Source organism: Schistocerca piceifrons, chromosome X (assembly GCF_021461385.2).
Source record: "Schistocerca piceifrons isolate TAMUIC-IGC-003096 chromosome X, iqSchPice1.1, whole genome shotgun sequence".
In the NCBI taxonomy this organism is placed as follows: Eukaryota; Metazoa; Arthropoda; class Insecta; order Orthoptera; family Acrididae; genus Schistocerca; species Schistocerca piceifrons.
The window spans coordinates 380,484,758-380,498,218 of record NC_060149.1 but is presented as its reverse complement, the minus strand read 5'-3'; the positions used below and the strand labels follow the sequence as shown (position 1 = coordinate 380,498,218).

The following is a 13,461-nucleotide window of genomic DNA, read 5'->3' as shown; positions in this document are numbered from 1 at the left end:
TGTTCCTCAATCTTAGTGATTTTAACATGGGCAGCATAGGCACCTCCGGCTCCCCTTAATGATTATAGTAGCAATTTATTTTGTGTTAGAAAATAAAGTTCAGAAATTAACTGTTCATACTTTTTTTTTAAATTAAATCAATCCATTACTATAGCAAAAAGAAACAAAGTAAGTACTCCTTTCTGTGACAAGTACTATTAATACTTCCTTGTATAAGCCTTTGCTGCTGTTACAGCATTGTGTCTTAAAGGCATAGGTTCAATTACATTATCTATTGTGTCCTTCAGGAATCATTTTCCATTCAGACTGCAGATTTTCATAGAAATGTGCTTTATTCTAGTGCCCTCTTCATCTAACAAATCTGCCAAGTACCTCCTACATATGCTCTATCAGATCTAAGCCCGTACTTTGACACCATGTCAAAACTTTTATCTTCTTCTTCCTAAGATATTTTTGGACATACGCTCCTTTGGTGGGGAGTCATCCCTATACAATACTGTTTCCTCCATGCCTTGTGGTTGGAACCTGGTGGTGAGGATTATATCTTTCCCCTCTGTGATCACAAATATACCAAATCTCATTGGAAGATATCAAATTAAATTTACTTTCATTGCTCCATAACACCTTGGACCATTCTTGCTGTCCACCTGCAGTGTTCTTCATCAAAGGAAATTCTCTTGTTCCTGTTTTTTGAACTAATGAAAGGTTTCTTGCAAGACAGCTTTACTGTAAAAACATGAACTTCTGCTCCATAATGCTTGTTTAGATCATCAGCAATTTGTTATGTAGTTTTCTGAGGGTCTGCTGCACATTGTCTTCTAATAACTCTGTCAGCTTTGACAACAGTTTTTTTGTTGTCAGCCTCATCATCATTTGTTGCTCATATATCCATGTATACTGCAAATTTTATTTGAAAAAGCTTTCTAGATACTCCAAATTATGACTGACCTCAGCCTGCATTTTACCTCCTTTCAAAGTGGGCCTCCTTCCAATACGTGGAATACTTTTACATTTTGGTGGTGGCGTTTTTGTATATTAAAGACTAGATTTGTCTGAAAAAGATAACCACTTACAATTAAGAAAAAGAGATATAAGAATGTAATATCGAAACAGTTCTACAAGCAGCTTTTATGTTTTTTCCTTGTACTGCATTTAATTATCTACCTCTGTTGACTCTGTTGTGCCGTGAAAACAAACACTGAATCTCATCTGCTTTTATGCTATATCCAGCAGTAAGTGTGGTAGAATGGACCTCGCGACATTGTGTATAATTTGGGGCCGCGTGCCCCTATATGGGGCCTCTTTATAATGTTTAAAAACGAAAGGTTATTCTTCTGATTTAGATTTAATTTGATGTAGATATACATAGAAACCACACCAAAGGTTAGTGTTATAACTTCAAGTTGAACAAATATATTTCAAGGAAGACGCAATACATGAAAGTCACAGATCAAGTAGACAGAGTAAGACGTGTGTACACTTTAACAGTCAAATCGTAACTGAGTCCAAGTCTAGCGGCCGCTGGCTGGCTGGCCGCTTAGGTGGCGCTGCTGCTGCATGGCTGGCAGACAGCGCCACATGTAGAGGATGTGCACTTTGAAACATTGGCGAGTCACAACACTTCTCCCCCCTTTGAATTTTTTGCACACGTCTTGATGGAGGTGGCCTGTAGATTGCTAACGTCCATAGGTGTTGTTTGACTGGCCTTAAAGTCTCGAGGAGGAGGCTTCCCGTACGGACGGAAGTGTCCCCGATGATAACGGATCGATATGACAGGAGACGTCGAATCTGCTGGGGCCCCATGCACCAATCTGCCCGTTGCGGCAAGTCCAGTTGTTATAACAGGAGACATGGGCGATGTGTCTGCGTCTGTAGGAGAAGGAGGCGAGTAGACTTGCTTCGACAGATGATGGTCATCTGGTTCCTGCAGGGGCACGTCTCCTGGTGGCGTCAGTTCTTGTGCTGGCACCGATATGACGGTGACAGGGCTGCGTTGTGAGTAATGAGAGATTCCAGTATCCCGAGCATCAGGTAGAGCCGAAGGTGGTGTAGCAGCATCCGGAACAGGCGTTGCCGGCACACGAGCCCGAAGCTGGTCTGATGACGCACTGCAACACCCGTGTCCGTCTGGATTTCATACAGGCGTTGGCCACGGTGTCGTAAGATGCAGCCAGGACTCCATTTTGGCCGCCTGCCATATCCCCGTACCCATACAAGGTCGTCGGCGGTGAACCGGCCAAGTGAATGCACCCGCGGCCATGAGGTGGAAGGCTGCAGAAGATGAAATAGCGTGCGGGGCTGTTGGCCATGTAAGAGCTCAGCCGGGCTGTGGTCACCCATGGGGGTGAAATGGTAAGAAGCCAGAAATTGGAGAAGCGCATCATCAGCAGAAGAAGAAGTCAGGAGTTTCCTCATCTGAGCCTTAAATGTGCGGAGCAGTCGTTCAGCCTCACCGTTTGACTGTGGATGGAATGGAGGGTCCGTGACATGCATTACACTGTGACAGGCACGAAAATCTGCAAAATCAGAAGAGGCAAATTGCGGACCATTATCAGTAACAAGAGGAGAGGGAAGGCCTTCCAAAGGTAAAATGCAAACTAGACTATTGGTGGTTGCCGCGGTGGTAGGCGACGTGCAATGGACAATGAAAGGAAAGTTAGAGTAGGTGTCAATAACGAGAAGCCAATAAGTACCTAAAAAGGTCCCACAAAGTCAGCATGAATACGCTCCCAGGGCTTCTCAGGTAAAGGCCACGGTGACAAAGATGACTTCAGGGCGGCGGCCTGTGACACACAAAGGCCGCAGGCAGCAACCATGTGTGTGATTTCAGAGTCGATGCCAGGCCAGTACGCATGACAGCGCACCAGAGATTTTGTGCAAGAGACACCCCAGTGCCCTTGGTGAAGGAGGCACAAGACCGAAGCACGCAAAGACGCAGGTACCACAACACGTGGTGAAGCATTTTCGGTGGAAAGGAGGATAACACCATCCCTAGCCGTGAGGCAGTAACGCAAAGTGTAGTAGTTCTGCAACGGATCAGAAGTCTTAGCGGACGGACGATCTGGCCAACCCTTTTGAATACAGCGTAAAACTCGGGAGAGGGTAGGGTCAGAACCCGTAGCAGCCACCAGCCGGTCCCTGGTGATGGGGAACTCGTCCACAACCCGATGCTCGGCAACATCCAGTTGGAAACACAAAAGTTCATCCCTATCGAATGCCAGATCAGGACCCATGGGAAGGCGAGACAGTGCATCAGCATTCGCATGTTGAGCTGTCGGCTGGAAATGAATCTCATAATTGAAACGAGACAAGTAAAGACCCCAACGCTGGAGGTGGTGTGCAGCCTTGTCGGGAAGTGACGTTGATAGATGAAACAAGGAAACAAGTGGTTTGTGATCCGTAACAAGATGAAATTTAGATCCATAGAGAAAAACACCAAACTTATGAAGAGCATAAATAATGGCCAAAGCTTCTTTTTCAATTTGAGAATACTTTTGTTGGGCATCCGTGAGCGTTTTGGAGGCATAAGCAATGGGTTGTTCAGAATCATCATAAAAACAGTGCGCAAGGACTGTACCGACACTGTAGTGAGAGGCGTCCGTGGCAAGAACAAGATGTTGGCCAGGTCGATAAGTAGCCAGGCATGGGGCCTGTTTCACCATAGTCTTCAATTTCTGGAAAGCCGCATCGCATGACGCGGACCAGTGAAAAAGCATGTCTTTATGCAACAGGCGATGCAATGGCTGAGCCACCGAAGCAGCAGACGGTAAAAACTTGTGATAGTATGCTATTTTCCCCAAGAAGGCCTGTAGTTCCTTAACAGATGTAGGGCGAGGAAGGGCATCGATCGCAGCGACAGTTTGCTGAAGCAGACGAATACCATCCCGAGAGAGTTGAAACCCCAAGTACGTGATAAATTCCTGAAAAAATTGTGATTTCTGAAGATTACACTTAAGACCGGCAGTCTGTAAGACATGAAAAAGTGTGCAGAGATTTTGAAGATGTTCATCAGTGGTGGAGCCAGTGACAACAATGTCATCCTGGTAATTTATACACCCAGGGACAGTGAGCAATAATTGTTCCAAGAATCGCTGAAAGAGAGCAGAGGCACTGGCAACCCCGAATGGCAATCGTTGGTATTGATAGAGGCCGAAAGGCATGTTAAGGACCAGAAACTGCCGGGAAGCAGCGTCGAGAGGAAGTTGATGATAAGCTTCAGACAGGTCAAGTTTAGAAAAATACTGGCCTCCAGCAAGTTTAGCGAACAATTCTTCAGGTCAAGGCATAGGGTAAGTGTCGATAAGGCATTGAGCAGTTACAGTGGCTTTGAAATCGCCACAGAGATGAATATCACCATTTGGCTTAGCAACGACAGTGAGATGATCCAGCTCCCATTTGACCTGATCACAAAGGGCCACAGGAATGGGCCGAGCCCGAAAAAACTTAGGCCGAGCAGTGGGTTTGAGCGTAATATGAGCTTCAAAGTCATTTGCACGGCCTAATCCAGGAGAAAAAAGGGACAAAAATGTCATCGACAAGGAATCCAATTGAGCATAAGGAATAGCATCAGAGACGATATTGACAGTGTCCTCTATGGAGAACCCAAAAACACGAAAAGCATCAAAACCAAAAAGATTCTCCGCGTTACTATGGTCGATCACAAATATGGGAACAGTGCGAACGACGGATTTGTAAGATACCCCAGCATCAAATTGTCCCAAGAGAGAAATCTTCCGTTTGTTGTAAGTCTGTAACTGCCTAGTGACAGGTGATAGGATTGGAGAACCCAACTGAAGATACGTCTGAGAATTGATGATAGTGGTAGCAGAACCAGTATCCACCTGCATGTGAACATCTCGACCAAGTATTTGGACAGTGAGGAATAACTTCCCAGAAAGGTAAGAAATACAATTGACAGACAACACAGAATCAGAATCAGAGTCATGTTCATGAACATCATGCTTGCGGTCGGATTTGCAAACAGATGACACATGACCCTTTTTTTTTTTGCATTTGTGACACACGGCCCAGCGTTGTGGACAATCTTCTCGTGAATGTTTCGTAAAACACCGTGGACATGAAAGAGTGTTGCCATGGGTTTTGCTGCAGTTTCTTAGAGGTTTGTTTATGGTTAGGCTGAGGCTCCACTTGGGAGTGTACTGCAGCCACGTCGGCCGGCGGGGACACGCCACACACTTTGTCAACATCGCACAGTGGTTGTATTTCCCCAACGTCGCCCCATTCCTTTATTTGCGCCCCAGTGGCGCGACAAATTTCAAAAGACTGAGCGATGGATAGGACTTCATCTAGAGTCGGATTTGCCAACTGAAGGACACGTTGCCTAACTTCTTTGTCTGGCACCGATCGGATAATAGCATCCCGTACCATGGAATCGGCACAGGATTCTCTGTGAAGTTCAGTAACAAACTGACACTTTCTACTGAGGCCGTGAAGTTCAGCAGCCCAAGCGCGATAGGATTGATTCGGTTGTTTTTGACAACGATAAAAGGCAACACGAGAGGCTACCACATGCATTTGCTTTTGAAAATAGACTGACAGAAGTGAGCACATTTGAGCAAAGGACAAAGACGCAGGATCTTTCAAAGGAGCCAATTGCGACAACAACCGATACATTTGAGGTGAAATCCATGAAAGGAACAGAGACTAACATGTTTGTTCGTCCGTGACATGAAATGCCAAGAAGTGCTGTCGAAGACGTTTTTCGTAATCAGACCAGTCTTCCGCCATCTCGTCATAAGGAGGGAAAGTAAGTAGAGACAACAACGACAGATGCCCCGCATTTGATGCTGCGACAAAATCACGAATCGCATTTGTGAGCAGCGTTTGCTGTTCTATGAGACCTTGCAATAGTTGCTCTAAAGTAGACGTGGAAACATGTGGGTCAACGATGGAAAAGAAAAATCACTACCTCATTGCCAATTGTTATAACTTCAAGTTGAACAAATATATTTCAAGGACGACGCAATACAGGAAAGTCACAGATCAAGTAAACAGAGTAAGACGTGTGTACACTTTAACAGTCAAATCACAACTGAGTCCAAGTCTAGCGGCCGCTGACTGGCTGACCGCTTAGGTGCCGCTGCTGCTGCATGGCTGGCAGACAGCGTCGCATGTAGAGGACACGCATAACTGCATGGTGGCACTTTGAAAGATCGGCGAATCACAATTAGACCTCTTCATGTTGTCAGATTGTGATGTTTTCCTGTGGGGCGATACAATCACTGGAAAATCTCTACATAACAATGGCTACTTAAGTTCACATAAAGTCTTGAAGTGGTATACATCAACTGATTAATTTCATGATTGAGTGTTTTTGATTTGTTGGATATTTGCTTCATTTAGTGTTAAGGATAGTCTCATTAATTGTTTGTGGAAACTAACTATTTGGATTTTCCTCAATATCAATGTGATAAGACACACTACAATACCTTGGGCAGTTATGTTGACAACACATTTTCCTAATGCTATGCCTGTGACTGAAGTGCCACAAAATATTAAATGCCCTATATTATGTTTTACCCCTCAGTTTACAAACTGACCTTAAGATAAGTGTATTGTACTGTGTTACTGACATAAGTAGGGCTTTGTATTCTATGACCTTTTGATATTCAAATATTATTATTTCCGCTACCACTGCTAAATTCCTGACCTCAGATTAGTCTTGGATGTGTATATCACAGCACAAGTTACAAGATAAATGGAATGCACACTGGGCTTCATTTTGCCATTTGCATAAAAATATAATTTAAAACTTGGTATCGCGTAACATATGTTTTGTTTCTTCCTCTTAAATCATATTCTGCAGAGTAGCAGCCAATTGTGGCACTCGCTGTGCTAATGCTTTCTGAATATTGAACTGGTGTTGGACAATACTGCAAATAGATCCACAACATGGAACAGCTATAACCAACATGCTTTAAATCACTATATTCCTGTTTCCACTTTGCATCTCCCCCACTTTGTGGCACAGCAGCACGTACTGTGAAACAAGATCTCTTTTGTGTATAAAAATTAAGCTGCTTATGTATCGAGTTTGGCTTTGGCATTGACATTTGACTGAAGTCCCATATATCCTGCCTCAAGTACACCTTTCTAATTTTGTCAGAAGTACAGGAACCTGGTGCAATCCTTGTCTCATTTTTATCAGTGTCACATCTTTTCGTATTTATATGAAAACAAGTAAAGAAATGAATATCCATAGAAATCAACATGTTTGCACTCCAAAATGGAAAAAAATCCAGCTATTATATAGTACAGTTAATTTGCTTCTGCCTGACTGACTTCTTGACACTCCAAAGTTCTCAAATCACCTTTCTTATAAGGGCTCTGTTGATTTTATGTATACTGGAGTACAGGAATAGTACTCATTACAATTTAGTAAAAAAAATTAGTGCCTTGTTATAAATGTCAATTTACCGAACTCTGTGGGTAGGTTGATTGTTTTGAAGTAAGTAGCAGGTTTGATCATATGGTTATTTTCTCTGGTCATATATTCAGACTTCCCATTATATATGTGATATGGGAGCTTAGCATTGGCACAAAATGGTATGTGTCCAAGTAGTAGACATGTGTGCAAAATACAGTTCTGTTCAGAAAGGTGTATCAAAACTTACGCGTAAATCAAACATGGAATGAATAAAGAAACATCACTGAAATTAGATATATTGTAAATATTCAACCTATACACTGAAGATCTGCATGTGGTGTGATACAAAGTCCTTTGCCTGCTGGTGGTGTTGACATGCACAATTGTAAGTCTGTGTACAATAGTTCTGTTGTGCCTTACTGAAGTCAAAGTTCCACAATGCTAAATGTCTTAGCCATGAGCTGATGTCTCTGAGGCGAGGTAAACTACTGGGACTAGACTGGCTGGGCCCCTGAAGAGTAATGGGGCCTGCCGCTGCAGATGGCATTTCTATATATGGTCGAGTCTTGTGCCCTGGTGGCACTACTGCACAGGGGGTGTGAACCTGACACTGCTCAAGGTTGGACGGTGCTCATTGTAGTAATGACAACTGGTGGATGGCCACTGGACTTGTGCTGCCAACTTCAATGATGGTCTCCTGTGTGGTATTGGTTGTGCATTGATACTGCAATATGAATCTTCTGTTCCCATTGTAAAGCATCTTTCATTGCCAAAGTCACTTGGTACTTAGAATATCTGGATCACTGAGAAGCTTCATATATTCATTTTGTTGAGTTGAATTCAATCTGCCCTGATTGGAACAAAGTCTTATATCATGTTGCTGTCCTGCTCACAAGTAGTTCACCGATGAGGACATTTACCTCATATCAGGTAGGGAGGAAATTATATGTAGTGAAAGTAACTATATTACAGCTAATTAGATTGGACATTGCTCCTTGCATACACTTAAATTGCATTTAGTTACTGTATTTCCCCTGCAGATGAGATATTGTTCCCTGATGTAGGAAATTATCCACTGCTATGATGGTCCATTAGTATGTTGTGGGTGCTTTGTCAAAGACTTTAATTAATGTTGTGATTAGAGGCCTAGTTTCAAATTATTTTGTAGAATAGCCTGTAGTGTGGATGATGATAAGTATAAGTGAAAGAGTTGTGAAATTTCATGACGCTGAGTGGGTTTTTCCCAGGAATTAGCTACAGTAGAAGCACTTTGTTAATATTTACAGAAAATGACACAAAGATAGTGTATCGTTTTAGGTTGCAGTTTAGTTACGTAATTTGAATTAATGCCTTCCACAAGTAGGAGAATCATCCTATTTCTAACACTTATTTGATGTTTTATTTTTGTAAGTGTCACTAATGACATTGTTATTTGTCAAGAAACAAATAAAATTACATATATAAGTGAGACAGTAAGGATTTTCCTTTGTTACAGGGCATCAAAAGCAAATGTCCAGAATGTGGGACTGACATTTCACAAGAGCTGATAGATGAATATCAAAATGCTTCATCTTTCACCGAACGTCATCTGAATGACATGAAAGAATATTGCTGTATCCTTTTCTGAAGGGGCAGAGTGAGTGAGAAAGGGAGAGAGAGGAGGAGGACTGTATAAGTAACATCAAAACATCTTAACTAAAACCATTTATTACACATATCTTATCTTCAAAATTTAAGTTCACTTTAAATATAAAGAAATCAGTCACTGTGGACATGTGCATTGGCATTAATTGATAATACTGTGTATTGATTCTTATGCTGATTTATTCAATTTCAACTACTTAATAAGTTCATGATCTCATCCGTATAGAAGGTCTGAGTATTTGACTATAATCCCTTAAAAAAAAATGTTTCAATGTAAACAAGCAGCTTCATTATGATATTCAAAATGCAATTTTTTTCAAATTGTAGTGGTGGTGGCCAATTACTTTGTCCACATTCATTTGACATTAAATCCGTCATTGAACCAACCTACAAAAACATAAATCTATTTTGTTAAATGATAAATATGCATCTTTATTCATTGTTGATCATTTACAATAAAATAGGCTTTGTTATATACATCATAATAATAATGTAGGCAATAGCATAGATACAGTCTTCAAAACTAAAATCTATATTGTGCAGATCATAGAGTTATTTTACTTTCCTAACACCCAGTTATACAGCTTCATTTTTTAAAATAAAGTTAAATATTCTAGACTGAGCAATGAGTAGTGGATTTCTAGATCTTCTCAGCCTATGCCTCAGTATATTATAATATGACATAGCTCTGGACTCCTGGTGGTGATTATTTTCCACCATCAACATATTCAGCTTTATTGTTCCCAATACTGTACACCAACTGCTGGTATTGTTTAACCTTTACACAGAGCACTAAAGTGCTCCTCCAGACAAGTTTTGCATGTTAGATGGGAGATATTCTTTATTTTTGTCTTAAAAATATTATCGAGATAGGGAGAATATTTCCATATGAGTAATCCATACAAAATAAGTGAGTGGGAAATTTTAATGTAGTCGATAATGTTCTGTTGCACAGAGATGTCTGATCATTTACATTATTTCTTTTCCCTGTTGTATGTGAAGCTCTTCCATTGTCTTTTTTAGGTAGATGCTGTTGGTATCTTTCATAATTTTGGAAGTCTCTGCATTTATCAGATATCAATAAGTTGCAATCAGACATGGAATATGAGCTACTGTTTCTTTTAGCACACCATGGAAATTCTAGAAACTTGCTTGGATATTTTTACTAGGTGTACAGATTGTCATGAACTAAACATTGGTAGAGACAAGTATACCAGAATTTTCATTTTTCCAGTGTTTGTATGGACAGGTCTAAGTATCTCTTGTAGTGTATTGTCATTCAGTTCACTATCTGTTTCTACTGTGTATAAACTATTTTCATCATCATCATCTTCTTCTTCTTTTTCTCCTCCTCCTCCTCATCATTGTCCTATTGCAGCCTACCTGATTTACGTGTCTGTCGAAAAGGGGCTGAATTTTTTTTTATGGTGAAAGTAAGTTCAGTCACATTAATACTATTTCAATTTTGTGAACCATTGTTTATTGCTAGTTTTATGCAGATAAACAGGTAGACACATACTACACTTGACTGATGTCATATAGTATTTACTGTCCAAGTGCAGTAACCTAACACCAACACTGTAGTTTCCTGCTGTCGCAAAAAATTTATCAGCAGAAGATGCAAAACAAATCACTGTCTACAGTAGCTCCATGGTTTAGCCAAGCTATCACATTGTTCTTCAACTCACAGGAACATTAGTTACAAGTGCACAGTAAGATTTTATTGTCATTAAACAATACTGTCACTACAGGTCAGAGTTAGAGATTGACATCGTTATGGGTATCGCATAAGTTCACATTAAAAGTAACTATCAAAAATTGTCACTGAATTATTGAGCAATATGGCAGGACACAAAATGTGTTGCAAACACTACATTTTTTTGTTTTGTTTTAACATATCCACCAGACAGACTGTGGTACATTTTCCATACAGGTGGACATACACTATGTGATCAAAAGTATCTGAACACCCCCAAAAACATACATTTTTCATATTAAGTGCATTGTTCTGCCGTCTACTGCCAGGTGCTCCATATCAGCAACCTGAGTAGTCATTAGACATCGTGAGAGAGCAGAATGGGGCACTCAGCGGAACTCATGGACTTCAAATGTGTCACTTGTGTCATATGTCTGTATGAGAGATTTCCACACTTTTAAACATCCCTAGGTCCACTGTTTCTGAGGTGATAGTGAAGTGGAAATGTGAAGGAACAAGTACAGCACAAAAGCATAGAGGCCAACCTCGTCTATTGACCAACAGAGACCGCTGACAGTTGAAGAGGGTTGTAAAGTGTAATAGGCAGACATCTATCCAGATCATCACACAGGAATTACAAACTGCATCAGGATCCACTGCAAGTACTATGACAGTTAGGCAGGAGGTGAGAAAACTTGGATTTCATCGTCAAGCGGCTGCTCGTAAGCCACACATCATGCCGGTAAATGCCAAAGGACGCCTCACATGGTGTAACGAGCGTAAACATTGGATGATTGAACAGTGGAAAAAGATTGTGAGGAGTGATGAATCATGGTACACAATGTGGCAATCCAATGGCAGGGTATGGGTACAGCGAATGTTATGGTGTGGTTGTGTTTTTCATGGAGGGACTTGCACGCCTTGTTTTGCATGGCACTATCACAGCACGGTCCTACATTGATGTTTTAAGCACCTTCTTGCTTCCCACTGTTGAAGAGAAATTCAGGGATGGCGATTGCATCTTTCAACATGCACGAGCACCTGTTCATAATGCACGGCCTGTGGCAGAGTGGTTACATGACAATAACATCCCTGTAATGGACTGGCCTGCATCCTGAATCCTACAGAACACCTTTGGCATGTTTTGGAACACTGACTTCATGCCAGGCCTCATCGACCAACATTGATACCTCTCCTCAGTGCAGCACTCCATGAAAAATGGGCAACGATTCCCCAAGAAACCTTCCAGCACCTGATTGAATGTATGCGTACATTCTACATTCTACATTTATACTCCGCAAGCCACCCAACGGTGTGTGGCGGAGGGCGAGAGTGGAAGCTGTCATCAACGCTAAGGGTGGGGCAAACACCTTACTGAATTTCAGCATTACCAGTGGAGGGCGCCACGAACTTGTAAGTCATCTTCAGCCAGGTTTACGGATACTTTTGATCACATAGTGTAGATGTTGTTACTACATTACAGAATCACCACAGACTGACTCTTGCATGGTGGAGGTGACTCTTATAAAATGCAGCGTAAGAATAAATTGTTAATTTGAAACTACATTTTTAAATTAATGAAGTAATTAATTAGTGCTATATGTAAGATTATTCAGAAAAATTCAGACAACAAAAGTATGTAATCAAAGTCCAGAATCCCACAGTGGATCTGATGAAATCTACAATGAAAAATGAGGCTGTGTATGAACTTTAAGTGTAGTAGAAGACAATCAGTTTTAGGTAATTTAAAATACTTCTCAGGAAAGTGGGAATGCTTAACTTTGGGATGGTTTAGGTCACTTTATGGAACTATACTGATAAGCTCACCAGTTTTTGCATATATGAGGATCAGTTAATTATAACCTGCAAAGTAGCTATAAAATTTTATTGTAATAAAATGGGAAACTTACAAGAACATCATTTGTCAGCACATCTCCTTGCATTTCGAGGCACTTGGTCCATTGTTGTACAAGCTTCCTGATGCCCTCATAAAAGAAGGTTCTCGGTTGAGCTGTGAGCCCGGAATGCACCGCTTCTTTCACTGCTTCGTCCGAGGCAAATCGACGGCCCCTTAATGCCTGTTTGAATGAACCAAACTAGTGGTAGTCAGAAGAGGCAAGATCAGGACTATATGGAGGATGATCCAGTTCTTAAAATTTGAGTTTCTGGAGTGTTTCAGCAGTGTGGGCAGCAATATACAGACGGGCATTGTCGCGCAACAACACAACACCTTTTGACAGCAATCCTTGGTGTTTGCTTCGAATTGCAGGCTTTAGCCTGGCAATAAGCATCCCACTGTTGTTGTGCCCCTTTCCCCACAATGCTCCAGTACTGGACCATGTGCGTCCCAAAAAACCACAAGCATCAGTTTTCGTGCTGACAGTTGGATCTTGAACTTTTTCTTGCATGGCGAATTTGGATGTTTCCATTCCAAATTCTGCCGTTCACTCTCCAGCTCGTAATGATGGATCCATGTTTCGTCACCAGTAATGATTCTGTCTAAGTAATTGACCCATTCATTACCATAGTGATCCAAATGCTTTTTGCAGATGTCCAAGCATGCTTGTTTATGCAACTTTGTGAGATGTTTTGAGACCCATCTGGCACATACTTTATGAAACCCAAGTCTGTTGCGGATGATTTCGTAGGCGGAACTGTGACTAATTTTCAGACAATGTGCCACTTCGTCAATAGTTAATCGTCTGTCTAAGAGACTAATTTCATGTGAACGTTC

The 13,461-nt window shown here is 41.4% G+C and overlaps 1 protein-coding gene across 2 annotated transcripts in view; it reads left to right on the top strand.

The window, feature by feature from the left end:
* Window positions 1-13,461, top strand: part of LOC124723064 (histone-lysine N-methyltransferase SMYD3) — a 104,663-nt gene that overhangs the window by 79,661 nt on the left and 11,541 nt on the right. For both annotated transcript variants that reach the window (XM_047248241.1, XM_047248242.1), the window contains exon 7: window positions 8,883-9,000. In XM_047248241.1, the coding sequence (XP_047104197.1) occupies window positions 8,883-9,000 (118 nt within the window). The remainder of the gene's footprint in view (window positions 1-8,882; window positions 9,001-13,461) is intronic.